The sequence below is a fragment of the Mustela nigripes genome, chromosome 3, assembly GCF_022355385.1.
Source record: "Mustela nigripes isolate SB6536 chromosome 3, MUSNIG.SB6536, whole genome shotgun sequence".
Classification (NCBI taxonomy): domain Eukaryota; kingdom Metazoa; phylum Chordata; class Mammalia; order Carnivora; family Mustelidae; genus Mustela; species Mustela nigripes.
This window is the reverse complement of record NC_081559.1, coordinates 1,826,124-1,853,780: the sequence shown is the minus strand read 5'-3', so window position 1 is coordinate 1,853,780 and position 27,657 is coordinate 1,826,124. Positions and strand designations below refer to the sequence as shown.

Here is a 27,657-nt window from a genome sequence, read left to right as displayed (position 1 = left end):
TCTGAAATAGTTACAGATTCCCAAGACGTTGCAAAAGAAGATCCCGGAGAATGCTATGCACCTGTCTCCCAGCATCCTTCAATGTTAACATCGTACACAACTTCGTACAATATCAAACCGAGAAACGCCTGGGGACCATGCAGAGAGCTGATTCAGGTCTCACACTCACTCGTGCTGGTGTGTGTGAGGACAAGCTCTAGGCCCCGCTAGGAAGAGTGGTGTGGTATGACGACGATGCTCGAATGCGCAGCTGCCGTGAGACTCCCTCTCATGCCCTCTTTCAGTCACACGCATCTTTCTCTCCCCTCTTCCTAACTCCTGGCAATCACCAGCTCTGTTAGCTCGCAAGTGTTGCATGGACGGAATCCCGCTGTTCACACCCTTTTGAGATGGACTCTGTTTCACTCAGCCCGTGTCCTTGAGGTTTGTGTAAGTTGTTGCATGATTTCCTTGTCACTAATGTTGCACTTACTTACCACTAAGTAGGATTCCGTGGTATGACTGTATCGCCGAATTACCATGTATATAAAATAAAAAAACTGTCTTTCTGAACAGTGTTGATTATCTTGGATTTTAGTGACTTGGATTTATGATGACTTCAGTTTGTGACTTTAATTATACTTTTGAGGTTTTTCTATTCTCACGTCAGTGTTGAACCAACATCAGGTAATAACACATATAAACTAGGAATTTTAAACACCGCGTCACTGCGGTCTTCTTAATGGTCAGAAAAGGCAAACCATGGCCTAAGTGATGGTGATGAGTTTTTAGGACCAGCAGAAGTCGCGACAGGGAAGTCTTCTGCGTCACACTCAGGGAAGTCCTATTTGTGCCCCGCGGGGAAACTCACCCTGGGACCGTCTTTCCCTGGAGCTCCGTCGGCCCCCGCGCTGCCCGGTTCGCCCTGTCAGATAAGAGCCAGAGTCATCAGGTTAGAGTCAGATAAAAGCCGGAGTCATCAGGTTAGAAGCAGCCACAGGGAGACTCGGCCAGGAAGAGGAGTGACCCTGAGGACGTGTTGTGATGGCCGGTGAGTGTTCTCACGAACAGTCACTCTAGCAACACACCTCAAGTTTCCCTTCCTAGAAAATGGCAACATTAATTCTGAAAACAGGTTGCTTTGCAGCAGTGCTTCTCGCCTTTAACCCAGGAAGTCTGTTCTATGCTAGAGTTAATAGCACGGACGTGCCTACCTTGTCACCCTTTGGGCCGGGGCCCCCAGGACCTCCTCTTTCTCCAGGCATCCCTTGTAGACCAGGAGTCCCGGCAGGTCCAGCTGGCCCAGGGGGACCGGCAGCACCCTGAAATCAGAGGACACATGGTGAACCACCGGAAGGAAATGGAGTGCATTTTGTAAAGTCTAGAACGGATCGGGCAGAGTCACCTTTCCTCCTTCTGGACCAGGGGGGCCAGTTCCACCTCTCGGTCCCGCGGGCCCCACGGCTCCTGGAGGTCCTCGTTCACCCGGGGCTCCCGAATCACCCTGGGGTAGGAATGCAGAAGAGCCCTGTTAGCCAACCCAAGACTAACAGCAAACAAAAGCACCCTAAATTGTATTATTTGGATGTAGACCACTGGGGAACTTATATTTTTGAACAACTGGGAAGTGCTGGTAGTTATAAAAGACATTTATTTGATCAATGGAGTGAGAGATGGAAACGGAGACACAGAGTGACGGAGGGAACCTCCATGTCCGGTCTGATGAGCTACCTCGGACACTCTTATTGTTTTATTCATGGGGCTTTTTTTTTTTTTTTTTTTTTTTAAGATTTCTACCAACACAGTTTTCCTGTGCAGAGTCAATGTCCTGGAAAGATTTGACTTTTTCAATTTCAGGCCCATAGCTGCCTCCATAGTATTTATTCATGTCAGAAAATGTGATTTTTCAGATGGAGCAAATCCAATCTGCAAATGTCTTGAGTTACCCTGTGTACTCGCCAAATAGTTGCACTGTTGAGCTTCTAAAGAAAGACCATTTTGCTTTGATATACCAAAAGTGAATCACTATTCAGTTGCTCTATAAAATGCTGAAGAAATTAGAAAATAGATGAAAATACTTACCTTGCCTCCTGGAGTTCCAGGTGAACCGGATTCACCCTTTGGACCCTAGAAGATCGGCATTATCTGATTAGGCCTCCGTCAGAATGCATGTTGTAGGAACATAAGCAAGATAGCACATGTGACTGGCTTGCATTTTGTACAATTTGTTAAATCTCGAGCTATGTACGCTTTCTTTCATTTCATGGTAAAATAGAAACTTTCCGTGTGATACCTATGATTGAATAATTTTTCTTTGTTGAATATTTAAAACTGTACGTTACAGCTCAGAAACGATGGCACGAGGAAATGCAAAAGCTAATAACTGATAAATGATCACGATTTATTCTTTCGGTTTCTGAGCTCTTTTTAAAGAAGGGCACGCCACTTACTGGTTCGCCGGGTTTTCCATTTTCTCCTGGAGGTCCACTGGTTCCAGGCAAACCCTACAAAGAATCATATTTGCGCTTCAAACACTGCTTACAGAACATCTTCTCAGTGTATGTTTCTGCAAGGTATTCAAACTGGTTTTAATGGTCTTTTCAAAGCTACAAAATTTGTGGCTCTCAAAATCCAGTGACAGAGAAGGGACAACCATATCTTCCAGACTTAATATTTCTCTCCCTCTAGTTTTTCTACCACTGTACATGAAAATGAATGAATGAGTATGGTAAGATTGATTTAACTATGTGGATTTAAATTATTACAAAAATAAGTATAAGCATAAAAAATTTTATTAATTAAAATAATTAATTAAATTAATTTTAATTTATTAAAAATTGACTAATGCACTTATTTTATTTCAAGGAGGAAGACAGACCACAAATGTTAAGCTTAAGATTAATTATAATTTAGTAGTGTCATCCAAAATTTGAACTGTCAGTTAGCTCAACAAAGACAGCTCTTGAGAAGAAGTATTGAATTATCCGGTAGAAGTGGAAACCCAGGGATATGAAAATAAGTTCTTACTTGTAATCCTTGTGGACCCGGGGGTCCTGCATCTCCTTTGTCACCGGCTGGCCCCTAATGTAGAAAAATATAATGAGATGTTCTATTATAAAATATCCTTTCATATTTAGTCCACACAGTTTTCTTTTCAACAGACTCATTGCTTAACTGAAACTTAACGGTGTGAGGAAGGGCACAGTCTGGCCTACAGAACTGATGCGAGGGAGACATCCTCATTTCTAGTTGGTCAACATTTAGCTAACGAGGTAACCAAGCTTCAAAACCACTGTGGTGAACTGTGATGACATAGTGTTGGTGGCGATAAGATTCCCAAAGTCTTTCTTCTGCCCCACCCCCACTCACTTCCATCTCCAAGTTATGTGAGCGAACTTACAGTAGGTCCTGGGGGACCCTGAGGTCCAGTTTCACCATTCTTTCCAGCAGGACCCTAAAGACAAAAAAAGCAGTCAGGGAAGCAAAGATAATGGAGATCATAAACAGAAGCCATAGGATGGAAACGAATGCATCTAGAGAAAGCTGGAAAAGGGAATGAAAGCTGCATACCTGAGGGCCAGGACCTCCAGGGCCACCTCGTTCTCCATTCTTGCCAGGTGCACCCTAAAGAAGTAGCCAGTATTTACTAATTTTCAAAAGGAAATCATTCAGTGTCCTATTCCCTAATAGTTTTGATCTGCCCCTTCCATATGAACATGTATGCGTCCACAACCCAAAACTCCTTTCTAGAACTAGATTGCCATAAATTTCTCTACTTTTGCCCCAGAACTCAAAACTCAAAACTCAAAAAAAAAAAAAAAAAGAAAAGAAAAGAAAAAAATGAAAAAGAAAAGAAAACAACAAAAAACAACTCCCTGTCTCACATGGTATTTTGACTTTCATATATTATACCATGCTTTGAAGCAGAGATCAGGTTTTGGCATCTCTGAACTCCCACAGGGCAAGGAAACGCCTTCTGTCAAATACTTATTGATTAAATAAAGGAAGGGACTCACATCATTTCCTTTAGGACCAGGGAAACCCATGACACCGGGTTGACCTCGGGGACCAGATGGGCCTGGAGGACCTGGTCGACCACTTTCTCCTTGACTTCCCTAATGAAAAAAAATAAAAAAATTACATGAACAGAGGTTTTAAAAAGATTTCATCAAAATATCAAAATATGTGTATCAAGACTCTACAATATACATCCATGTAGGCCGAAGTGTGATTCCATTATTCACGGGGCTTATCGAATGAGATGTTAAACGTGTACATACGGGAGGCCCTGGTTTTCCGTCGCTGCCTGGCCCTCCTGGGCTTCCGGGCATACCCTGAAATGAAGAAGTTAGTCAGGCATTTAAAAAGGATAATTGAAAATTATATGTATCTATGTGAAATTTTGAGATTTTCTATGTAGACTTTTATTCGCACACATTCTCCTGTCTATATCTCAGTCAAGTGTTATGTTTTCCTTCAACCTTCGAACCTTCAGTTATCTTAAGAGTGCTTGTTTTGTCTGGAGGCTGTAAAAGTACAGTCCGTTCTAAGGAGTCTTTGATCCTCCTCTATTTGCCGTTCTTCTTACTAAACGGCAGTGTCAAGCAAGAAAGTGTTTCTCGGTACCCTCATGCCTGGACCTCCGGGGGCACCATCTCGTCCGGGTTCTCCAGGAGCTCCTCTAGGCCCTGCAGGGCCAGGACCACCACGCTCTCCAGCGGGACCCTATGAGGTGAGATAATTCGACAAATAAGTAGAAGAACCTTCAGTGACCTAGACATTGATCACATTTAAGTTACAACTAGAAAGCTTCCTTTTGTCTCTCTCTCTCTCTCTCTCTCTCTTTTTTTAAAGATTTTACAGCAAGAGAGGGAACATAAGCAGAGGGAGTGGGAGACTGAGAAGCAGGCTTCCCACCAAGCAGGGAGCCCGATGTGGGGCTCGATCCCAGAACTCTGGGATCATGACCTGAGCTGAAGGCAGTTGCTTAACAACTGAGTCACCCAGGCACCCCTTCCTTTTGTCTCTTAAAGAGAGCTAGTGTGCTGCTGACATGCCGTAAAGTCACTGTTATCTATTAGCTTGGGTTATCATATTGTGAATATTTTGAGGCAACTTTGATAAACACCATATGCCAGAAATATTCAGTGGGTATCACAATACATTTCTGTGTGTATAAAATCAAATATCTTTGATGATATAAAATCATTTTTGTGTAGTATTTTAGAGTTTTCAAAGAATTTTCAAGCATTTTGATTTACTTTATTCTTGCAATGATACTGAAATAAATGGCTCTCAGTTGACACATATGTCAGAAAATTCTCATAGAAGCTAAGTGACTTGCTTTAGTTACAAAGCTAGGAGAAGAGCTGAGCAGGGGCAGGAATCATTACTGTAAACTGGAAATTATTATTATTTTTAAACTGCAATATATTTCTTTCAGATATTTAGGTTTTAGTTAATAGGAAACTATATGGAAGAATATAACTATTTGTAGTACCAGCATTTACAAAAATAGAAATTAAAGTTACCCACCTTTTCTCCTGGAAGGCCGTTGGCTCCAGCAGGCCCTCGGAATCCAGGCACACCCTGGAAATAGTGAAACACAAATGTTTCAGCCCAAAGCATGAAAACTTTTTCATAATTTCTGAGTAGCAATAGAGATGTTCTTGTGTTATACAATGTCTCAAAAGCAGTATTTGGGATTGAGTACTCAGCTTAAGAAAAACCATGATCTCCTCACCCTGAAGGTCAAGTTCTATGTGAATGAAAGTGATCCAGGTCTCCGTTGAGATGCCTGTGGGAAACGTACCCTTTCTCCTGCAGCTCCTGGAAGTCCGTTCGCACCAGGCTCTCCCGGAGAACCATCTTTGCCATCTTCACCTTTAGGTCCTGGAATACCTGGAGAACCAGCTTCCCCCTAAAAACAATGCCAATAAAGGGATAAATCCAGTTGCAAAACTGTCATCTGAAATAATAAATAATCCATTCTGTTGGGGTAACACTTACACGTTCACCACGTGGCCCCGGCTCTCCTTTGGCACCATTTTTACCAGGTTCACCCTAAATGAACAAAATCTTGGTTTAAAAACAGGGAGTCCAGTCTAACAAAATCAGCAGTGGCAACTGCCAATGCCGTGGTAAAGTCAGAGCAAAACCAGCATAAAATCAGCTGAACAAGTACAAAAATTATGCTGTTTATACTTCTTTCGTGGGAACGGAGCCACACCCTCCAAGCAACCAAGGGAAGTTATGCAACTTACTGCACTGCCACGCTGTCCAGGAACCCCATTGGTTCCAGCTGGTCCAGGAGGACCCCGGGCTCCCATCAGTCCAGGAGCTCCAGGAATGCCAGCAGGACCCTAAAAATAGCCCAAGAAGACCACATGAGTCAAAACGTGAGCTGTCTTTTCTGAAGAGCTGATAGACATCACAAATGGACGGTCACGCAAAGCACAAAGTGCAAAAGAAGCTGAAAATGTGTGTGGCTGACACGAGGGAGGGGGCGAGGGTAACGTACCATTTCGCCTTTGCCACCGGGACTTCCATTGCTCCCAGGAGGGCCCTGGGAGGGGAGAAGAGTGTATTAAAAATAATGTCACTAGTGAGCATACATTGCAAAGTAAATTCACTGGTGGCGTTGGGCTTTGTAGAGATTCGCGGACTCCTCCGACTGCGGCACAACACACCATGCAGGCGAGAGAACGATCACTATCTTTACAAATTAAAGACAATCTGAGCTTGGTCTGAATTGTTAAGTAATAAACAGAGGAGGTGTTTAATCCTGTTTCTTCCTTGAATTGGTGTGATCAGTGATCTGGGGAGCACAGTCTTTGAAGCGTCTGATCACTCTCTGTCCTCTACTTGGCTTTGTCAACTAAACATGAAAGTCATAAATTCTAGAAGAGTTAAATCTCAAGGCCCATGAATTTTAGTACTAATCCAGTCCATATTTATCACAGTAGAGTCATCTCAGAGCACCAAGCAATGATTAAAATATATAAATCTTAGGTGATAACAACAGTAAAGCAGATGCTTTCATGACACAAGTGCAGGGACGCGCCGCAGAGGCCGCATTGGTCACTTACGGGAGGACCTGGTGCACCAGCATGGCCCTGAGGTCCAGGTTCTCCTCTTTGTCCGGGGGACCCGCTTGAGCCGGGGGATCCCGCAGGCCCAACTTCACCCTAAGGGGAAAGACCCGAAGTGGTCAGTATCTCTCGTCACTTCTAACCACTAAGCCAGTTTCAGCCCATCTCCCCAGGGCTGGAAGTGCAAGATGATACGCCCGTCACCAGCAAAGAATCACGAATCAGGCAGGCAGAGAAATGCTGCGTGTGATTACGGGATGTGCTTTTCAGAAAGGGACTGGGAAACGAGAAAGAGATGGCGGAACAGTTGAGTGCCAGGGATAACCCCTTCGGGAATCAAAAATAGGGTGTTAGAGATTGGAACAGGTAAAAGGATGCCTACTCGACGGGTAAACCTATGTATCATTTTAAAGAAACAATTCAATGATTTTTCTGGTGCCTCAAGACCTCTTTCATATTCTTCTGTAGAAATTCATGTTTACCTTAGCACCGGGGGAACCGGGGAATCCTGCAGTTCCAGGGGGTCCAGGGGGGCCCTGAAAAAAATTAAAGACAATTTCAAGAGCTCTTAATCAAGGAAACAGAAGCTAACATAGTGCTGGCTAGGAAGTTGGCACACACACAATAGAGAAGACAATTGCACAGAGAAAATAGTATTTATGGCCTGTGGATGAATATTATGTGCAGAAACAATGTGGCAAAATAACAAGAAACTACGATGTAAAGCGAGAAAAGTAGGTTCCCCCTGCCTTCTGCCGCAAATTCTCCGACTTTGTGCAATTTCTTTAGCCCGGAGCTCTTGCACTCTTGTTTATAATGTGGATGAACAAGATCTATTTTGCAGGGCCCTTCTAATGGCCATGTCCAGGACTGGGTATTAACAAGTGAACTCTATACAGATGTTAGTAATGGGCCAAGTATAATGAAAAATAGCAGGATTTCATTTATGGGTTTAGTGTTTCTAGATTGTTTCTAGATTGTGTTTATGGACTTAGTGTCTGTGGAGTGAATGTTTATGGACAATGTTGAGTTTTAGGTCTGTAATCCATTAGTCCAGCATTCCATACCGTGTAACCTCTCACTCCCTTAAAGAAATAGATAAAAGTTACTTACTGGCTGTCCATCACTTCCACGAGCACCGTCATTACCTCGGGCACCCTAGAAAGAGAAGTTTGTCTCAAACATGTCCTGAATTCTGAAAACCCAGTCGTGAGTGATGTTCTGACTAAAATTCTCACTCTGTGGAGCTGACTCTGCTTCCAGTGTACTACAATCTACTTACTAAGAACATATTTTTAGAGTCAAATTGTTAACATTCTGATGTGTAGAAGAACTGGGTCCTGCGTTTAACAGAATAGACTGTGAGGGGCGCCTGGGTGGCTCAGGGGGTGAAGCCTCTGCCTTCGGCTCAGGTCATGATCTCAGGGTCCTGGGATTGAGCCCTGCGTTAGGCTCTGTGCTCAGCGGGGAGCCTGCTTCCCTCCCACCACCGCCTGCCTCTCTGTCTACTTGTGATCTCTCTCTCTCTGTTAAATAAATAAATAAAATCTAAAAACAACAACAACAACAACAACAAAGAATCAACTGTGAATTAATGGTTCAAGTAACGTAGACAAAGTAGACACTTAAAAATTTTTTCAAAAGAGAGGCCCTTATCTTATGTAAGGCCGTTATTTGTTTCCCTACAATGATAGCTACAAATAGGCACTGTTAAATGCTATCTCATGGGAAAGGTTTTCCAGAAGATTGCCACAGCCTGCAGACCGGGCTGAGGCCCTGATCTGTGATTCTGGCAGGAACGGTGCCGGTACCAAGACTCACCGCAGCTCCTGGAAGCCCTGGCCGTCCTCTCTCACCAGGAGCTCCTCTGGGACCCTGCAGAACACAGTAGAATAAATGGTCTTACTTTAACCTCGTGGAAGAACAGCTGGAGAGGAGCAAGGCAAGCTTTGGGTTAGATGGAGGCTAATAAATGAAAACTGAAATCTACATAAGAAATATAATTACCATGGGTCCAGGGGCTCCGTTTTCACCTGGGAGGCCATTTTCACCCTAAAACATGTAAAGTATGTTACCATTTTGTAGAACAGAGGCAGGAATGTATAGTTTTTTCTAAAATGCAGCACATTATGAAGAATATCATAGAACCTAAGAAAAAGATATGTTTTAGCAATTTCAAAATTTCGGTAGCTTTTTATTTGCTGTAATTCTCAATTTTTGCATTTTAAAAACTTGAGGATGAAACAGAAATAATCAGTGAGTTACTTAGGCATGCACAATCGTCTCTAATCTAGACAGTTCAAGTTATCAGCTTTCATGGAAGCATTGGTAGAACATTTGAAATAGTCACTGTTATTTAGTTCCTGGAAAGCAAATTTCAAGTAAATTTCAGAAAAAGTTAAACCCCAAAATATAAATCTTAAACATAGCTATAACATTTAAATGAATTTACTTACAAAAATATGATTTTATTTTGATTTACCTTTAATCCAGGGGCACCTGTATCACCCTTTTCTCCATTTCGTCCATCAAAGCCCTAGGAAATGTATAAAAATAGTCAAAATATTAAAGATTTGTTAAAAAGCCAGAATGGTTGGAAACTTTACATTGTATTTTTCATAGCTGGTTTTTACCACATAGTACCTTTTCCAACACTGATGTGAGTACTTTAAGACTCTTTTAAATGGGTTGAAGACATTTGACAGTGATTTTATAGTAAAAAGTCTGAATTAGCAAGTACAATCCAGTTTAATTAGGAAGTTGCCTTAACTATAGCAAATATCAGCTTCCCAGATTTTATTTCTATTAAGTTGGTAGACCTGGGGGTCCGTTGGTAGAATCTATCTCATGTTTTGCATAGAATAAAGTTGCTTGATTCACCTGCAAATCACACTGACTAAGTCAATGAATAACACATAGCTCTTAATAACATATTTTCGTTTTTTTCTGGTAATGAAGTAAGGAGAATTAAATAATTTTTCCCAGGCCTTTTTACATATTAAAAACAACTCTAATTATTATCTGTAAAATTACTACTTGGTTTGGTCAGCAAAGCTGATAGACTTAAAAAAATCAAGTCAACCATTTCTGGCACAGAGTCCAATTGCCTAATAAAGTTGGTTAGGCAAGCAAACATAGCTAAATGAAATAGCTTATAGTTAATTTAGAAACTCCACTTACTCTATGACCTTTCATACCAGGAAATCCAGGCATTCCAGCTGGACCCTTCATACCCTAAAAATAAGGAATAGAACAGATATTAGTGAATTTTCAAGGAGAATCACAGTCCAGTAGTAGTAAAATACCTTCCACTTTTAAGTTTAATTCCGTTTACTTATAGAATAATTTTCAAGCTAAGATCATTGGGATTCCTCCACGTGATTCACCGCACACCACAGACTTACTGGAGGTCCAGGCAACCCTCGTTCTCCGGGTCGTCCGGGTCTTCCTGATTCTCCCTAGGGAAGGAATAAAAAATAGACGCGTGATTGTGTAAGAGAAAACACGCTGTAGCTAGTTAGCAAACCGACTGCATTTTTCTCAAGGACTCGTGGAAGCGGTCAGGCTGAACAGCTTTCCCTAGTGGAAGGCACGGGGAGGACTTCTCCCTTCTCAACAGCAGGCAGCACTCCTCCCTGAAGTATTATGATGCTCTCTCAATCCATTGACGAGGACTTGCCAGTGGACGTTGAATGGGAAAGGACGAAGGACACAATATTAAAGGTGTTTTACGTTTTCAAGTTCATGAAGTCTTGATATCAATTTCCTCATTACAAGAGGAAGAAAGAAGCTACTTGTTCCTGCCCCAGTTATGATCTATCCACTGGGTGTACCTTCTTGACACGAAGAAGCACACGTAGGGGTTCTGTTAGTTTGGAATTCGGAAAATGGTACAGATAGCTGCACAAACCCCCTACATCCCAAAGTTAATAGGAGCTCACGTGTCATTCAGTTAGCAACAGCTGTTTGAGTGAGATTTTTCTGTGAGCCTAGCATGGATTTCGTCATCTCTCCATTCAGTCTTTAAAAACTTACATCTTTTCCAGCAGGGCCAGATGGACCTATAGCACCAGGGGGTCCTGGAGGGCCCTGAAAATGAGAAAATAGAAAGCAAATGTGTCTATAGGTGTTTCTCTTACAAAAATTTATTGTTATGTATCATGTGTTCTCCTGAAAGGAACCTCTTTTGAGAAAATACTCTCAATATTTTTCATGATGAAAATGACACATTGAGTTAATATCATGCTTGTCGTATATACAGTTTTTACTGTTTAATGAACTTATTTTTAATAAGAATTAAAAATATCATATATTTTACATCACATGTATTTAGAAACCCATAAGCACTTTTACATTTTGTGAGATAATGAATTTTTAATTTATAGGTATTTCCAAATAGTTTGAAATATTAAATTGAACTAACTTCCCCTCACTTGCTTGTTTATACAGCACGATTTGGGGGGAGAAATCTGTTGGATTATGTTTATTTCTATTAAATTAAGTTTTAAAAATTGCATGTCAGGAGACATGTCAGGAGATATGAAGGTTACAGGAAAATTAAATCTCTGTTTAAGAGAAGGAGGATTTGTGTCCACACTAGGAGGGGAACAGTGATGGCGGGAGCCAGGGAATCCCTAGATTCAATAGCAAGTAACTCTGGGGAATCTAAACCACTAGAAGAGTCCAAAAGATCTCCGAAACCCGTTCAACCATCGTAAGAAATATTATTTATTGTTTTAAAATCTGAGTACCCTACAGGACCTAAGATGGTGTTTCAGACTGTGGAGGTGGTTTCTACGTGGGACAGTCCGTGCACAGACTCTGCAGCTCCGACGGATACTTACAGCAGGACCGGCTTGCCCAGGTTCACCGGGGGGGCCTTGGTATCCTGGAGAACCCTAGTAGGTAGAATAATGTGCAAATATTTTAAAAGTAATGTCATGTTTGCTTTAGGCATTTACCTCTTGAAGACAGTATGAAATTAGGATTTGTGAATGCAATTAGTGAATCTTATTCCAATTTATAAACATGGAAGCCAAAATTTTTCAGACCAAATAAAGCAGATTTATTCCGTTCTCTCACTTCATTCCACTGGAATTGAATTTTCTTGAACTTGAAGCCATATCACATGCAAGGTAAGTCTATGGTTTAATTTTAGCAAGGTTTTAATTATGAGTAGTTGTTTGTAGATGAATTAGATATGAAACTCCATCTTTGAAGGAATGATACTTTCTGGGGTGTGATTTCTCTACTTATTTGGGGTTATGGCATGCTGGCAGGACTAAACTACGGCAGGATCTGCGTTAACTTGATTTCTATAAATGCATGAAAAAGAAAGCACCACTAATAGCCACACTCACCGGGGCGCCAGGATGACCAGATGTACCAGGGGGACCGGGAGGGCCAGGGGGACCCTGGAATATAAATTTGAAGGATAAAGACAAAATAGGCACGTCTGAAACACACTTTTTTCAGGCATCAAAGAGATGCCTCTGTTCAGAAGTGATATTGACACTAAAAAAAATGAGAACAGCATGCCTCATTATGTAGTAACTATTCACAGATATGATTGATTTTATTAGCTATACAATAAAAATCTCACTGTAAGTACATCACTCTAAAAGGAATTTCCACAGAATCAATACAAATTATTGGCAAATGCTATAGAATATTAGCCTGAACTCCCCATAAAAGGGAATTCAAAAGTCTAAAAAAATCCATGTAAAACACTATGGAAGTCCTAATGTTAGGATGATACCGGTCCTAGTGAGGAAGCATTTTTTTGCCTGTCAGCCAGACTCCTGTGGGGAAATATCTGCATAGTGTTAATCCCAGTTTCTAAAAACGATGATGTAAATCAACCAGGAAGTTCTTCATTATGTCACCGAGTTATGCTAACATGAAGACTTAGATATGCATAGGAGAATCAGCACACGTGGTGCGATGGTAGATTACAGTCAGAACCAACAGGTTTATCATTGCTCAGAAATACAGCTTACACTAGAAAATCTTTCTTCTTATAGCCTGCTATGTCTAAATCCTGAAAACAAATTCATAAAACCACAGTTTGTAATTAAATGTTCTCTTTCAACCTCTTTTCTGAAATATTAAGTAGTGGGCCTTTTGTTTTGTTTTGGTTTGGTTTTAAGGGTTTTGTTTTTGTTTGTTTTTTGTTTTTTTTTTTGTTTTTTTTTTTTTTTTAGTAAAAACGGTATATAGGATTACAAAATAAGATTCATAATTTGAATCTAGTTGCATAAGACCACATATTTGAACTGTTAATAGAATTCTTCTGGCTTTAAAAAAAAATCACATCTCCCCAAACTTTAGAGATTTGTAAAATTCTCTATTTACAATTTACATCAATGTCAAGGGTCTTTCTTTAACTAGTCATTTGGATCTATCATCTAAAATTTTGTCCTCTCTCTTTGAAAGTCACAAATACGGTGTCTAGCGATCTGGGCGGCAGTCTTCTGTAATCCCTGAGAATTCAGTGTCATGCGTCCTTTTGCACTTATGTACCTGTTACTGGCAATGAAGCAGTAATCTTCCCCACACTGCTTCTTCCGAGAGCCTGGTCTACAATTAGGGTCACTTGTGTGGGACACCATGTATCATGCCCCCGTGCCCAGGTTTCACTGATTTTTTTCTACTTTCTTCTACAAAACTCCAGGTACTTACATTAAGGGAAAGCTTCTGGGTACAAAGTAAATAGCTATCATTTGTAGGAAACTTAAAAACTCAATAAATTCTGGAAATATTTGTATTCGATTTCAGGGTTGGGATGCAGGAGATTGTAGTATTGGGCATTCATCACTCGAATCATCATCTAGAAAGTAGCACTTACTTGATGAAAACACATGAAAAGAAGACTCTGAATGACTAAAGGAGAAAAAGGGATAATGGAAGTGAAAAATAGCAAAATTTGGTTAAAATTAGGGAATATATGGATGTGTGACCTATGCACAAAGGCAGGGGGGCTCCTGGAATGGGTGGTTGTCTAAAGAAGGAAGGAATGGCAAAACAGGTGTGAGGTTAGAGGAAAAAACACGTTAGGATAAGAAGGGTCATAATCCTACATTGGCTTTCCCAACCTTCATGGAGAATAAGCTATTTTGTGTGAATATGTACTAATACTATATTACTGGGAAAAGAACCATTCAAGAATTAACAAACCAGAAGCTAAATCATGCTCTAAAATGCTGAGAAAGTCTTGTACATACAGCTGGACCGGGGTAGCCTGCCATTCCTCCTCCTCCTACTCCAGCCTTGACGTCATAGGACTCGAACTGGGGAGAATAGTTCTGTAGCAAAGAGACCGAATAGATCTGGTCATTTGGTTAGACACATCATAGTTCTTTCCAAAAGCATTTAGAAGAAGCGCATGCAACATCTGCCATTTGGGATAGGAAGTTTGCACAAGCCAGAGGGTGTGGTCCAGGTGCCCTCATCGTCTTGCTCATCCTGTCCCCATAGCTTCAGTAGTAGACGCCCCACGGAAGTACGAGCTCGTGCAGTACACGCGTCTTTCAGCTAACTCTGCCATGTTAATCCCAGATGATTCGTTCCTGTGTGATCTTACTCAAGATACTACTTCTAAGTGATACCCACAGCTTCAAACATATGATCATGGACTCTTGGAAGCTGGAAGAGCCTTGCAGTCATATATATGATCTCATTCAGAGCAGAAAAAAAATGGGGAAGACAAATTACTTTACCAACATTAAAGGATGCAAGTAAAATTGTAACCGCTGCCTTCTGGTCGATACGCCAAACAAATTTGCCCCCCCAATAAACACCCACATAGAGAACAGGCACCGGAATAATAGAAAAGCTAAATGTGCTCGTTGGATTTCTTTGGAGAGTATTTTGTTCTGAATCTCAGGCCCACAAGCGGGTTATGTTTGGTACCAGCATAGGAATAAGTCAGATGGTCCGCTTTGCCTTCTGTTAAACTGATTCTGAACAGCATTTTTTAAAGACTTGGAGTGATTTGTAGATGCGTGGCTTCTAACTTCTGCTAAGGCCATGCAGCAGAATTGTGTCTCGTTGACGTGTCTGGTTAGCTGTTCTCACGCAGAGTTAGCAGCTGCCACGCTTTCTGGGGGGAGCAGAGTAGGCTCTGCAGGTGGGGCGGGGCAGTTGCCGAGGCTCAAATAACCCTGTTGACCTGAAGTCGGTGAGAAGTATTCGCAGCTCTTGGGCCACGTTTCGTCTGAACTTTCAGAGGCTCTGCTGTTGGGGTGGTAAGTCATATAAGGCACTGCTGCAGCAGTTCCTAAATGCTCCAGATTGACTCATTCGGGAGTCAATTTCTCAAACATAGTGATAGATTCTACGCCTGCCGAGAAGCTGGGAAATGTTGCGAAGATAAAAGAGCAGTAGCATTGGCATTACAAGGAAAAGCAAAGTTTATAAAGCACTTAAAATAGTGTCCAACGCTGAGAAGCATGAAATAAGAATTTGTTAGAAACATACAATGGGAGAATTGATAGAAAGAATCCACAAACGTGAGATGTCGCGCCGGCCAAAGAAAAGAAGATGAAGGGCGTAGTTGTAAAGAAGAGGATCTCTTTGTGCTGGAATTTATTACCTGAGGACCTGTAGGGCATGATTCACAGATTCCAGGGGGGCCGGGAGAACCAGGGGAACCAGGGGAACCTGGAATACCAGGATCACCATTTCTCCCAGGAATACCAGGGGGGCCCTAAAAGAATCAGAGATAAAAACTCATAAGACAGCGAAAAGGCCTAGAGTGATTCTGAATTATCATCCAATTGTAGCTTCTCTGCTTTGTATAAGAGGAGGAATCAGTGTAACTGATGAACTTTCTTGAGAATATATACTTTTTAAATCTATATCGTGTGAATAATTTCAACATAATTTATTTCTTTATAGATCAACCTATATTTTATTTTTCAAACTGATGATGGGGATGAAGACAATATATGAAGTTGGGAAAGTTTAAATATTCACATGTACAATGACAGATTCTTGGTTTGAGTTCTTCACTGTCATTAAATTTGTGGTAGTCAAGGAAATATCTGAATGACGAAGGCTCACATATGAAAAGACTGTTAGAAGAAGCAAACCCCCCCCCCCCCAAAAAAAAGGCAGACTAATTAAAGAACTCATTTCATTCCACTAAAAAATGTTTACTTACTGGATCTCCTTTAGGGCCTTGAGGTCCTTGACCATTAGGAGGACGAGGAGGCTGATAAATGGAAAAGATACAGATTAAACAAGACCTAAGAACAACGTTCCCAGGAAGTGTGTCCCAATTTGCATATTTATTTCTTATCCCAAGTTACATCTAATCCTTAGATTTAAGCCAGAATGTTCACCTTTTACTTATAAAACCAACAGAATTGGCAGACATGACTTTCTTTTCCTTTTAGGCTCCTGTGGTATAGGAACTATTCATGTGTTAAAATATGAAGCTTGTAGATGGACAGATTTTCTTAAAACTCACAGCTGTTGGAGGCTGGGGGCACACCGCGCAACATTCTCCAAATGGGATTTCTGGGTTGGGACAGTCTAATTCTTGATCGTCACATATTATGTCATCGCAGAGGACAGATCCTGAGTCACAGACGCATATTTGGCAAGGTTCTGGCTTCCAGACGTCTCTATCAGCATAGGACTGACCAAGATGGGAACATCCTCCCTCAACAGCTGCAAAGCAAGTCAGATGGTCTGATGTTACCTTGTGTTTTGCTGAATTACGATTTCTTACTCTGTCATGACTTTCCAGTAACTGAAGTGGAGACAGGTTGAAACCAATTAAGTTCTTCCTTTTATTAAACTAATTTGTATGTTTGTATAAACATGCTTATGCAACAACAAAAAAAAGAAATCCACAAACTAAATTACCGAGAACATCATATTCTCCACATAATTTGCTAAGTGGTAGGAGATTGCTTAAAATACTAAATCACTTTATTCGCTTCAAAATGGCACACCATAGTCAATTGTCCTTAAGGCCAATAAGAATTTTCATTTCAATTATAGTAAGAATTTAACACCCATGGAAATCACACAGCATTTAAATATATATTTATTAATTGTGTAATTAGAAACAAGCCTTTCTAGCAATCATTATCTTCTGCTTTCATAGTAGATAGGAGCGTTAAACTATAATGATGATTTTGTCACTAACTCTAAAGACTTTCTGGATTTTATTAAGCTAATTGAAAATTTCAAGGGAAAACAGCTATTCTTGGCCACATAAAACTCTTCCAGATTCCTGGGAAAGCTTTAGCCAAGGTTATTATATATATTGAATATCACTGCCAGCTCCATTGGGCATTAGCAGGTCGGATGATATGACATAATGTATTGTATAGCCCATATGGATAGGAAGAGAGTTCCAAATCACTAAAAATAAATAGTGTTTTTTTTTTTAAATAAATATGGGCAAGGAATAAGTAAAAATAATAGGGAAAAATATGAATCATGACCATGTGTATTTGTGGCTTAACATGGTTAAAAATTTGCTTCAACCAAAATTTTAAACTTGTTTCCTAATTATATGTAAGGTACTCCAATTTCAGCAGGCATTAACAATGAATCAGCTCAGAGGTTGCCAAGACAAAACCTGGTCTCAATTCTTACAGCATTAACTGTGGGTTGTGGTTAAATACAACGTTAGTTCTTGAGGATTACTATGATAGCTTGCCAATAACTGAGCAAATAAATAAGAAGTTCCTAAACATCTGCAAAAATTTTTGCAAACAACAAATGGTGTACTGTTCAGTATTTATATTTTTGTGAAACAGTGAAATTTTATTTTCTCAGAGCCAACATCTTTAAAATGTTGCTGAAAGAGGCCTGCTTGGGAGGAAGCAAGTAGTTGAACAACCATGCTTTTTGGTGCCTTGTGGCCAAGAAGCCTTTGAGTGGGTCCTGAGACTTTTCCATCCAGAGATTGCATATGGCCATGATCACCTTCATAAATTCCCACTTCTATATCATCTCATATCTGCAGTAATAATGACTTAGGTTCCAGCTGCCTACTTTGGGTTTAGGGTTTAGCCGGCTTAGCAAAAGGTCACCAAAGAGGGATAATTACAGAACCTATAGACGGGCGTGGCCTGCATTTGTCCCTCCCATTATTGTGTACAGATCCGACATTAACTGCCTTCCGCAAAAGCCCCATCCGCCCTGGAAGTTTTAAAGTCTGTTCTTACTGTGTGTGACCATTATCCACAGTGGTCTACAGCTAAGAGAAGAAAGTTTGTTTGTTTTATTGCAATTCTAAGAAGGCAAGAATCTGTTTATTTTAAAAAAAATTATTCTCATTCTTCCTCCATGTTTGAAACAGATATATGAGAACATTGGAAAGACACATTGCCTAAGCTTTCAGAGGAGCACTCAAAGCTGAGTGCCAGAACGCTTACCTAATGCAAATGAAGTAGGTCAATTAAACAGTGTTAGGAAAGATATGCTGAAGAGAAGACCAGTCTTTTTCACATTGTTGTGAACAATAATAATATAAGACAGGAGAGGCACCAAACTCATTTTTCTCTAAGCAGAACTGATATTTTGTATTTAGGAACTAAGTCCACTGTTTTTCAGAAGAAGTCCAAATGTTTTAATGAGATGGAAGATAGTTTAAGAACTTGCATGAAATATATTCTTCAGTCTTTGCACTGGCTTCTGATTCTTAAAATGAAGCATTTTAAAATTTTCTCTAAATTAACATTATGTGAAATGTTCCAGCAGATTATTTTCATTTTTTTCCAACAGATTATTTTTAGCTCAAGATTTCTCCATTAATAATGTGGACTTCAGGCTGCCCAGCCTTCTTGAAAATACCACTAGTGTACAAATATTGGTTACAGGTAATAATACTGCATCTAGACATTTGCTAAGAGAGTAGATTTTAAGTGTTTATACCTCCCACACACACACAAAGGAGACTGTAGGGTGCCTATTAGTTAAGTTGATTGTGGTAATCATTTCATAATGTGAAATGTACATCAAGTCATCATGCTGTACACCTACAATCTACCCAACTTGATTTGCCAGTCACACTTCAGTAAAGGTGGAGGAGAAAGTGCAGTACTCATTTACGCTCAGGGTCAGGAATGTCTTCCCACATCTAACACAGGACCTGTGTTAGAAAACTTAGCTGTGGAGTACTGATGCTTTTGTAAAGACAAATGGTAAACAACAGTTAAAGGGAGAGTCAAGTATTTCGTATTTTAAATATCTTTTCTTCATTCCTAATCTGTCCTAAAATTAACATAAACATTTTCTTTGTATATTCATCCTCTCTGTTTATATCTCATTGAAAGGATCCCCACATCACTAGAAATGGTGTTTTCCATCTGCTCTGTAAACGGTGAAATGAACACAATATTTACTTTTAAAGAATTGTAAATGAATTTGTTAGAGTTGGGTTCAACCCAATGTTATATAAATGAAAATTTTTACTTAGTCTCTTGTGTCCAAATTTTATTAGAAACCCTACGTACTGTGCCTCTTGAACCACAGAGGTCTCAGTATAAGGGTGAGTCACTTTAGTGTACGTCTTTTCTTTTAAGTGATGTTGTTCTAGGGGAGAAAAGGTTGGAACACTTGAAAAATAAGAATTAAGTCAGGTTGTTTATTGCCATACGTATTTCACATCCATTTAAAAGGAGTTTGGCTCTCCTGAAAAGTCAGTTTCTGTAGAAACTAGTGGTTGAGAGTCAGATTGTTCTCTGCTGCTCTAGTTGGTCACCATTGCTGAAAGGCAGTTTTCTCTAATTTCTTGTTCTGTGCGTGACAAGATCTGGTTGCCAGTATGTTCCCCCAGAAGCTAACCCTCTTAAAAAGCTGTCTCGTGGCCCTCGGTTTTGGTACCGCTGCCTAATGATCTGTGGGAAAATCATGGGAAAGTCAAGAAAAAGAATGTTTTGCTCTCCACAAGGATAACATTCTAGCTTGCCACTTGCAGCATTGAGAAATGGTTTAGAAAATGGGATTCAGAGATTCAAAAATGTTAAATAAAAGGCAAATAATCTCATTTTTACTACTGGACAAGAAAGAGACTTTTCTAATTACTCCCTTTATTGCTATTGCTTAAACAAAGTCTCCCTGTTCCAATACGTAATTAATTTTAAGCCCCACCTCTCTTGTCACTTGGTGTTTCTGTTCCTTATTACAAAGTACAGTCCTGAAATCAATGTATTTGTAGCCATGCAAGCAATGCACTAGTTAAATCATGTCCTTACTGAGATCTACATTATAAAACAAAATGAAGCTAGTCTATGACATAATCCACTCTGAGCTTTGCTTTCTCAGCTCTCTGTTTTGAAACCTCAGAGAAAAATAAAAACAAGTAACACAATCTAATATTTTTAGATATGCGTAACACTTTCCTTTTCATTGTTTTTGTTTCCAGTCTTTCAATGTTAATTTATGCTGGTTTGATAGAATTTTATTGTTGTGACTAAAAAATAATATAAATTATGTTTTTCTTAATTCTCTTTTTGGAGTGAAAATAATATGTCCCAAAGCATCCAATCAAATTGTTAACTTGGCCTGAGTGATTCATTTCATTTTTTTTCTCTTCTCTTCTTACTGAATCCTTTTCTGGGAAAAGGTGCTCTTTAATCTGAAAATTAAAAATAGCAGATGTGATATGCAAATCACCATAATATTGCTCTCCTGTTTCTTTAGGACGTCGACCATTTTGTAAGTATGAGTATTTAGAGTGTATATAGCTTCCAACTGAAGTATGTTTTGCTTTTAAATGACACTGTTTGGAAAACCTGGATTTTGAATAAATACATTTCTGCTGCTTATATTTATCAGAATATTTTAAAACACGTTAGATGAGTTGACTAAAAGGACTTCAAGGAAGTATCTGCAGACTGTACAGGTGGGTAACTTCGACTTCAGAATGTTGTTTTACATGGACAAGGTGGTTGCTGATTATTCCTGTCCCCACCAGAAAAACCCAAACCAAAATCTTTGTGAATCATCTTTAGATGTTTCCCTGTTTTATTCTTTATAGCTCTATGATTTTTATGCCTTCAATTAGAAATTTTCTTTAAGGTGATTAACATATTGTCCTGTGAAAAATAAAAATAATTAGAGAATTAGAATTAAAAGTATCATACACCTAACAATGGGCAATTGCATTGTAATGTAAACTGATAAGTGACGAATTGTAGCATTTTGAAGAAAATATGTTCTACCTGTTTTATGACAGTTTGCAAACATCAAATTTTACATGTCACTTTCCTTATCACTGAGTCACTAAGTACTTTCGTTCCCTGCAGCAATTTTATTTTGGACTGACAGTAAGAGTGATACTAGGCAGAACTGGTAGAGTCCCTCCTAGACTGCAGGCACCCTCTGAAGCCTTTGTACACTTACTTTACTCAGTCTTCCTTAGGTTTGCCTCCAGCCATCATCTTCATTTTACAGATAAGAAGAAAGAGATAAGAATCCACTGCCTTGGATGCCTTTCTGCAGTTTCAAGGGCAGGGTAGGGTTAAAACCCAACTTCAAAGCTCTACCCTATTAGGGTTTCTAAGCCCTGCAAGCTTAAAATCAGAGTCTGAAAAGACAGTGGGGTTTTTTTGCTCTTGTTTTTCTAAGGGATAAGAGTCGCCTACAGAATATTTTTTCTATCTGGTCTCAAAACAAGAAGATAGCATCTGGAGTTGAGTTCTGTTTATTTTCCCCTGACCTTATGAAAAAGAGACATATCTCCAAGGCCACCCTAACTACATCCAGACCACCAACAGGATTAATGTGTGATTGGGAAACTCAGCATACATTTTACCGTATCCAAAGAGGTCTGTTCTCACAGCAACACTAACGCAGCAAGGACCAACAGATAAGGCTTAGATATCGGACACAGAAAAAAGCTTTTTTAGGATGTCTCACTGAGGTACTGATTTTCAACAATTTTAACTATATAGGGTAGTGACTGATTTAGTAGCTACAGATACTAAACAACGCATGTTAATGAACTTCTAACTTCATTAGAATCTTCCCTTCTAAATTTGAACATTATGGACGTACCATGCGGTTCCAAAAAGTGTTTCTCTGGTTTTAATTAACTTGAGAAACAGTCTCTGTTTGCCATCCTCCACACCAAATACTAGAGGAAGCATAGTTTCAGAAAAGTCAATGCCATTTCATTGAAACAGGAATTTCTCAGTGCAAATTTTTAAAGCAAATTTAACTTCTAATAGGTTCTGGATCCTTTGTCTTCGATTTTTTAGATCTTTTGGGCATTCTAAGTTTTGCCATCTTCTTTGAACTTTTCATTTGATTCATCAATTTTACATTTTAAATGGCAGTTCTTGACCTCAGTCATGGAAAACACAAGGGTTTTATTGGTTAATCTGAAAGGAATCCACTTCTGCTGTGTTTTCATTAGGCACAGACAGACATTCTAGTGGTTACTGTAACTTCCCAAACTGCAGTTAACAGATGACTCGTGGAGGAGGAGCTATCTCATTTTTTCCGTTGTCATTTTGATATGAAACAGGCAAAGTTTTCTCCTTTGAAAACTCTAGATTTTTTTTTTTTTACACTACACCTCCCTTCTCCCTTTCTTCTTCTTCCTCTCCTTCTTTATTTATTATTATTTTTTGGGAGGGGAGTGGAAAACAATGGGGCCGAGCTTTTTTCCAGGGAAAACTGTTTTACAAGAAACAGTCCACTGAGATGTTTCCAGAAAGTTATTGCAGGCCTGGAAACTTTACAAATGTTCTTCATGTCCAGCAAAGGCAATAACATTTTTCATCTTTAAACCTTTAACTCTTAAGCAATCCACTCTAATGACTTCAAGGCGGTGATATCATTGATGTTACAAAATAAGAGTCTGGGCTGCAAAATCTTGGGAACTCTGTGCCAGTCACCCTCAGTGAAAACCATGAGGTTTCAGTAGATGGCACTCTTCTCTGAGTGACCCGTCAAGTCTGGCAAGTGACTGTAGGCCTGGAATAGGGGCTTTTCTTTCTGTTAGTCTCAACTCTGCTCCAGGAAAACTCACAGCCAATGGTCCTTGGTTTTTTAATATAAACCTGTAAATCAGACATCAGCCCAGGAATCTGAATTAGTTAAAAGACCACAGTCTTTCCTTCTTTCTTAGAATTGTTCCAGTGGCTTTGCTCCTTCCACTTATGATAGTGCAGTGTTTAATTCCAGAATTTAATCAGAATAACTATTTACTATAGGTCTTTAGATCATCTGATGTTGAATACTCTGTGGGTGGTAAAAAATGCAAGGTATCATAAATGAAAAACACAAAATTTTGTATCAATACTTTATTTACTTAAGATTTATATTATTACAGAACTGAAGATGATTTTTGGTTCGATGTAACTGGAACTTTTGTTAGTCTGGTTTAAAGAGTAGATTTATCAATTCAAAATTGAGTGTTAGAGAAAAGTCTACCTTTTCTCACATTGAGAAACACATTTGCGGCTCTATTTTCTAGGACAATAGACAATATTCTAGTATTCCCTTTCAATGAGAAACAAATACAAAAATAAGAAAAGTCAGATACTCTAGATTTAATGTCTGTTTTCTGTTCTCTAATTACTTGGGATTTGACAGAATTTCGGTCCTAGTCTTAACACTGTCACTTCCGGGTTGTACAATCTCAACTAAAGCCCCGCATGCCTGAGGGATGCTGGCACTGAAATACACGAGAAATTATAAATTCTCCCCTCTTGAAGGGACAGTTGCTTTCAGTGATTTTATGTCAGATTTTCTCCATTCGGTATGTTTAATTCTGGGGACAACACAAACCAGGGAACTTGACTGCTACTTGATGGGTTTCAAATTGTCTCCTCAAGTATAGTGGGAAATAGACTCTTACGACCTGCGGTGGGGAACGAATGGAGTCTCTTAAGTCCATTTATCTTGTAATTCTAGAACAACGGAAGTCTAGCATTATCTGGGGGAACTACTGAGGTAGCAAAATGTAAGCAAAAACATTAGAACACATTTAATTAAAATAAAGTTTATCTCCTTGCTCTTAGCGCAGCAGTATCACTGACAATGTCGACCTAGTTATCCATCTAGCTATAGCACGGTGGTACGCGTATGAGTCAGATAAGGACTCCATAAAATATTGGCAAATACTAGACAAACAGTTCCAGGTCATATGTGGAAGACTTAACCTGTGGAATTTTGAAAATGGCCGCAGCATTCAAGCTCACTTCCAGTCTTTGAATACGGTTACCACGTGTTTGTGTGTCTGTATGCCAGTTGGGCAGTATTTCATCACTAATATACTTATTTCCTTAGAAAAGTAGGCTTAATATTTAAAATTAATGCACGTACTATTTCTGAATCTCATTGTAAAGCATGGAGTCAGCTGTGTAAGGTCTTCGTGGGCACTGGGCATGCAAGCGATGACTCTCCCAGCCCCCAGGTGGTGAGTCCTTGTGCTTCAGACCTGGCCCATTGGTAAATGCCAGGAAATACAGCACAGACCACGCCTCCCCATTGCTGGAGTACAATGCATGAGTTAAACAGGACTTTCAGAAATTTGTAGAAGGACCAAGTACTTTGTGAGGATGTGTTTTAAGCTACAGAACACTTGTGTGCGTAGACCTTACATGAGTATTCCTTGGGGCTGTGCTATTTCTCCCCGGGATTCTCAAGACACACATAAAAAGCCCATATTCAAGAAGTGACTATTTTTGCTCATGGTGGGCTGTGTACTCAGTTGCCTTCCGTAGTCTCCCCAAAGCTAATTCACCTACAGAAATTCCTTGTAAAATTATAGGGAACACGAGAAATACTACCTTAAAACACTTAAACTTTTTTTCATGACAAACAAAAATAGTAAGTTGAACAAAATTCCTCTCAACTTCTTTTGAGCTTAAAAGTACACAAATGTATCAGCAAAATTTCATAACTATTATTTTTTTAAGATTTTATTTATTTATTTCATAGAGATCACAAGTAGGCAGAGAGGCAGGCAGAGAGAGAGGGAAGCAGGCTCCCCGCTGAGCAGAGAGCCCGATGCGGGCCTCGATCCCAGGACCCTGAGATCATGACCTGAGCCGAAGGCAGAGGCTCAACCCACTGAGCCACCCAGGCGCCCCTATTTATTATTTTCTTTGGTTAAAGACAAAGAAAAATAAAAAGAACTTCTGTGACGTACAAATCATGAAGGTGTTAACCCTCTAATGTTGGATCTAGAAGAAAAACAACAATCGTGCTCATAAAGACTGGAACTACTGGGCAACTGCAAATATTCTGTCACTCTTTTGAACTAAACACCAACGGTTTGTGGTCCTTCCGATAAACGGCCCCTCGGACCCCCGCTTCCCTCCCCGCCCCAGGAGTCAGGAGAACTTAGGAACTGTCATCGAGGTCCAGGTGTGCGTGGGCGTGAGGGGGTGGCGCGGGGCACCCTGGCGGGGTGCGGAGGCGCAGACGGGGCGGGGAGGGGTCTGCGGGGCGGAGCGGGGGCCGGAGGCCGCAGGGAAAAGGGCGCGGGAAGGAAATCACGGGACGAGGATGCGGTGTTTCTCTCCCTCGTGGCCACGGGCTGACTGTCGCTGAAGCAAGGTCATTGGGGCCCCCTCCCTCCCCACGTAGATGGGACCTCCAAGGACATCAAAGATTTCAAATGAAAAACAAAGGTTATTTTCAGACACGTTGGTAAAAGCTCAGTTTAAATGTAAACATTTTGATTCTGCGCCAGTAGAAATACATTGCAATGATTTTTTCTGACATCTTTACATTGAACATTTAAGTATTTATTTCTGTGAAAGTTTGTGCACCTCCAATGTGTCTGGCGTTTTCATGACTACGAGAAACATAGGAGTTGAAAGAAATAGTTGCACAAAACCAGATAATGAGACAACCGTGGTTTGGGGGAAATTAGAACATGAAAACCATTGTTTGCAGTTACTAGAAAACACAACAAACCAACCTTCTTCTAAAGTCAGACTACCAGCATCTTTTTACCTTGTTTGCAGAAAAGTCAAACATTCCTGTTGGAAACGCTTTTTAAACATTCTCTTCATTAATGCAGATGCAGTTAAAATGTAGAACATGTGGAAAACACTAGACCCTTAACAACAAACTATTGGTTAATATGTATTAACCAACTATGTAAGTGCTTGAACAGAACAAACATAGGGACGATGAAACATTTTTAGCAGTTCGAGTCCATTTAAAGAACAATGATGATACCCGCTTGCTGCCGTTGTACAGAAACACATTCCGTAATTCTAAGACTGTGTATTTCCTTTAATTCATGTTGTTTTAAAGATGCATTACCTTACTGAGAAAACAGTGCTCAATATTCTATCCTTACAAAGAACCCAGCATACAAAAGAGACTGTAAAAGTGTTACAAGAGACCAATAACTTCCAGACTACCCAGGGAAGCATTCCAAGATGTTAACAGCCCAGGAGAGGAACTTTGTAAAAGCCATTTCAAAAGTTTCCAGTGCCACTAACACGAAAACAAGTTAGTACAAGAACGTCTTTACCTTAAGCAAACAGAAAACTTTTAAACATGAAAATGACAATATTTTTTCTAAGTAAACGTGGAAAAAAGGAAAAGAAAGAAACAAACAAAAAACAGAAGCACCATCACGGTCAGTTCTACATTTTCCCCAGTTGGGAGCTTACAGAGGAAATTAACCTCACGGACGCTAATACCCCCTTGATCTCTGTTTATAAGGAGAAGGAACGCAAAACCCCACAAAGTTTCTTGAAAGCAGGACCTACTCACCTTGCTGTTGTGCCAAAATAACCGTGGGATGAAGCAGAGCGAGGAGTAACCAGGTCCCCTTTTGCACAAAGCTCATCATGTCTAAATATCAGACATGAGACTCTTTGTGCAAAAAGGAGGAAAGAAAAGCAGTTCAAAGTAGCACCATCAGATGTCCCTGCCCTTCAGCACCGGGCCCGTCAAGAAACTCAGCCACTGAGATTCCTGTGCTTTGGCCTTAAATAGGAAAAAGTTTGGCTTCCCTCACTTTCCAGCCCCTTTCTGAAATATGAGAGCAGCACCCATCCCCTTAGCAGTAAAAGAAATGATTAATATGTCTTTTCCCCTTATAGAAGACATAACCCACAAAGTAGGAAAAAGAACACATCTGGAGTTTGCGTGCATGTTTGTGTCCCAGTTTGTGATGTATTTTGCTTATAGACGGGTTTGCATACCTTAAGAACAGATGTTCAAGTGCTCTGCCTTGTGTTTTAATGAGAGAATGAACCATATATATTTTTCATTTCCTCTCACAACATTAATAACAGCTTGATTTTGAGAAATTGCTCGATGCCCTTTGCTGGGCATGGCTAATTTGCAGATCTTATCTTCCTAGAAGTTCTTTATATTGGGATTTTGCCAGAATCCACCCTAACTCAATTTAAATGAGAACTGTAAGAGATTAACTGAAAGAAAAGCCTCTGTCCCTTCTCATCCACCCACTCTGTGTCCTAAAGCTCAATTTCAGAAGAACGTCAAAGACTCAGTATCCCAGCTCTGTTTGAATGGCATTGTCAAAGCAGACACTCATCAATAGTGTGCCTATTTCTCACAAATTCCTTTAGCCAGCCAAAATGTGGTTTCTTGTGAGATTTCAAATTTCTATGCTGTT

General features: G+C 40.0%; 1 protein-coding gene across 1 annotated transcript in view; it reads right to left on the bottom strand.

Annotated features, from left to right (window-relative positions):
• Nucleotides 1-26,988, bottom strand: part of COL3A1 (collagen type III alpha 1 chain) — a 38,716-nt gene extending 11,728 nt beyond the window's left edge. The window contains exons 1-32 of the mRNA XM_059393024.1: nt 26,787-26,988; nt 16,543-16,745; nt 16,234-16,284; nt 15,664-15,777; nt 14,294-14,374; nt 12,431-12,484; nt 11,915-11,968; nt 11,106-11,159; nt 10,475-10,528; nt 10,251-10,304; nt 9,553-9,606; nt 9,078-9,122; nt 8,892-8,945; nt 8,184-8,228; nt 7,553-7,606; nt 7,068-7,166; nt 6,500-6,544; nt 6,243-6,341; nt 5,989-6,042; nt 5,792-5,899; nt 5,515-5,568; nt 4,606-4,704; nt 4,260-4,313; nt 3,996-4,094; nt 3,550-3,603; nt 3,380-3,433; nt 3,007-3,060; nt 2,430-2,483; nt 2,062-2,106; nt 1,385-1,483; nt 1,194-1,301; nt 851-904 (exon numbers count right to left, since the gene is read on the bottom strand). Of these exons, the coding sequence (XP_059249007.1) occupies nt 851-904; nt 1,194-1,301; nt 1,385-1,483; nt 2,062-2,106; nt 2,430-2,483; nt 3,007-3,060; nt 3,380-3,433; nt 3,550-3,603; nt 3,996-4,094; nt 4,260-4,313; nt 4,606-4,704; nt 5,515-5,568; nt 5,792-5,899; nt 5,989-6,042; nt 6,243-6,341; nt 6,500-6,544; nt 7,068-7,166; nt 7,553-7,606; nt 8,184-8,228; nt 8,892-8,945; nt 9,078-9,122; nt 9,553-9,606; nt 10,251-10,304; nt 10,475-10,528; nt 11,106-11,159; nt 11,915-11,968; nt 12,431-12,484; nt 14,294-14,374; nt 15,664-15,777; nt 16,234-16,284; nt 16,543-16,745; nt 26,787-26,865 (2,283 nt within the window). The 5' untranslated portion in view covers nt 26,866-26,988. The remainder of the gene's footprint in view (nt 1-850; nt 905-1,193; nt 1,302-1,384; nt 1,484-2,061; nt 2,107-2,429; nt 2,484-3,006; nt 3,061-3,379; nt 3,434-3,549; nt 3,604-3,995; nt 4,095-4,259; nt 4,314-4,605; nt 4,705-5,514; nt 5,569-5,791; nt 5,900-5,988; nt 6,043-6,242; nt 6,342-6,499; nt 6,545-7,067; nt 7,167-7,552; nt 7,607-8,183; nt 8,229-8,891; nt 8,946-9,077; nt 9,123-9,552; nt 9,607-10,250; nt 10,305-10,474; nt 10,529-11,105; nt 11,160-11,914; nt 11,969-12,430; nt 12,485-14,293; nt 14,375-15,663; nt 15,778-16,233; nt 16,285-16,542; nt 16,746-26,786) is intronic.
• Nucleotides 26,989-27,657: the final 669 nt, after the last annotated feature.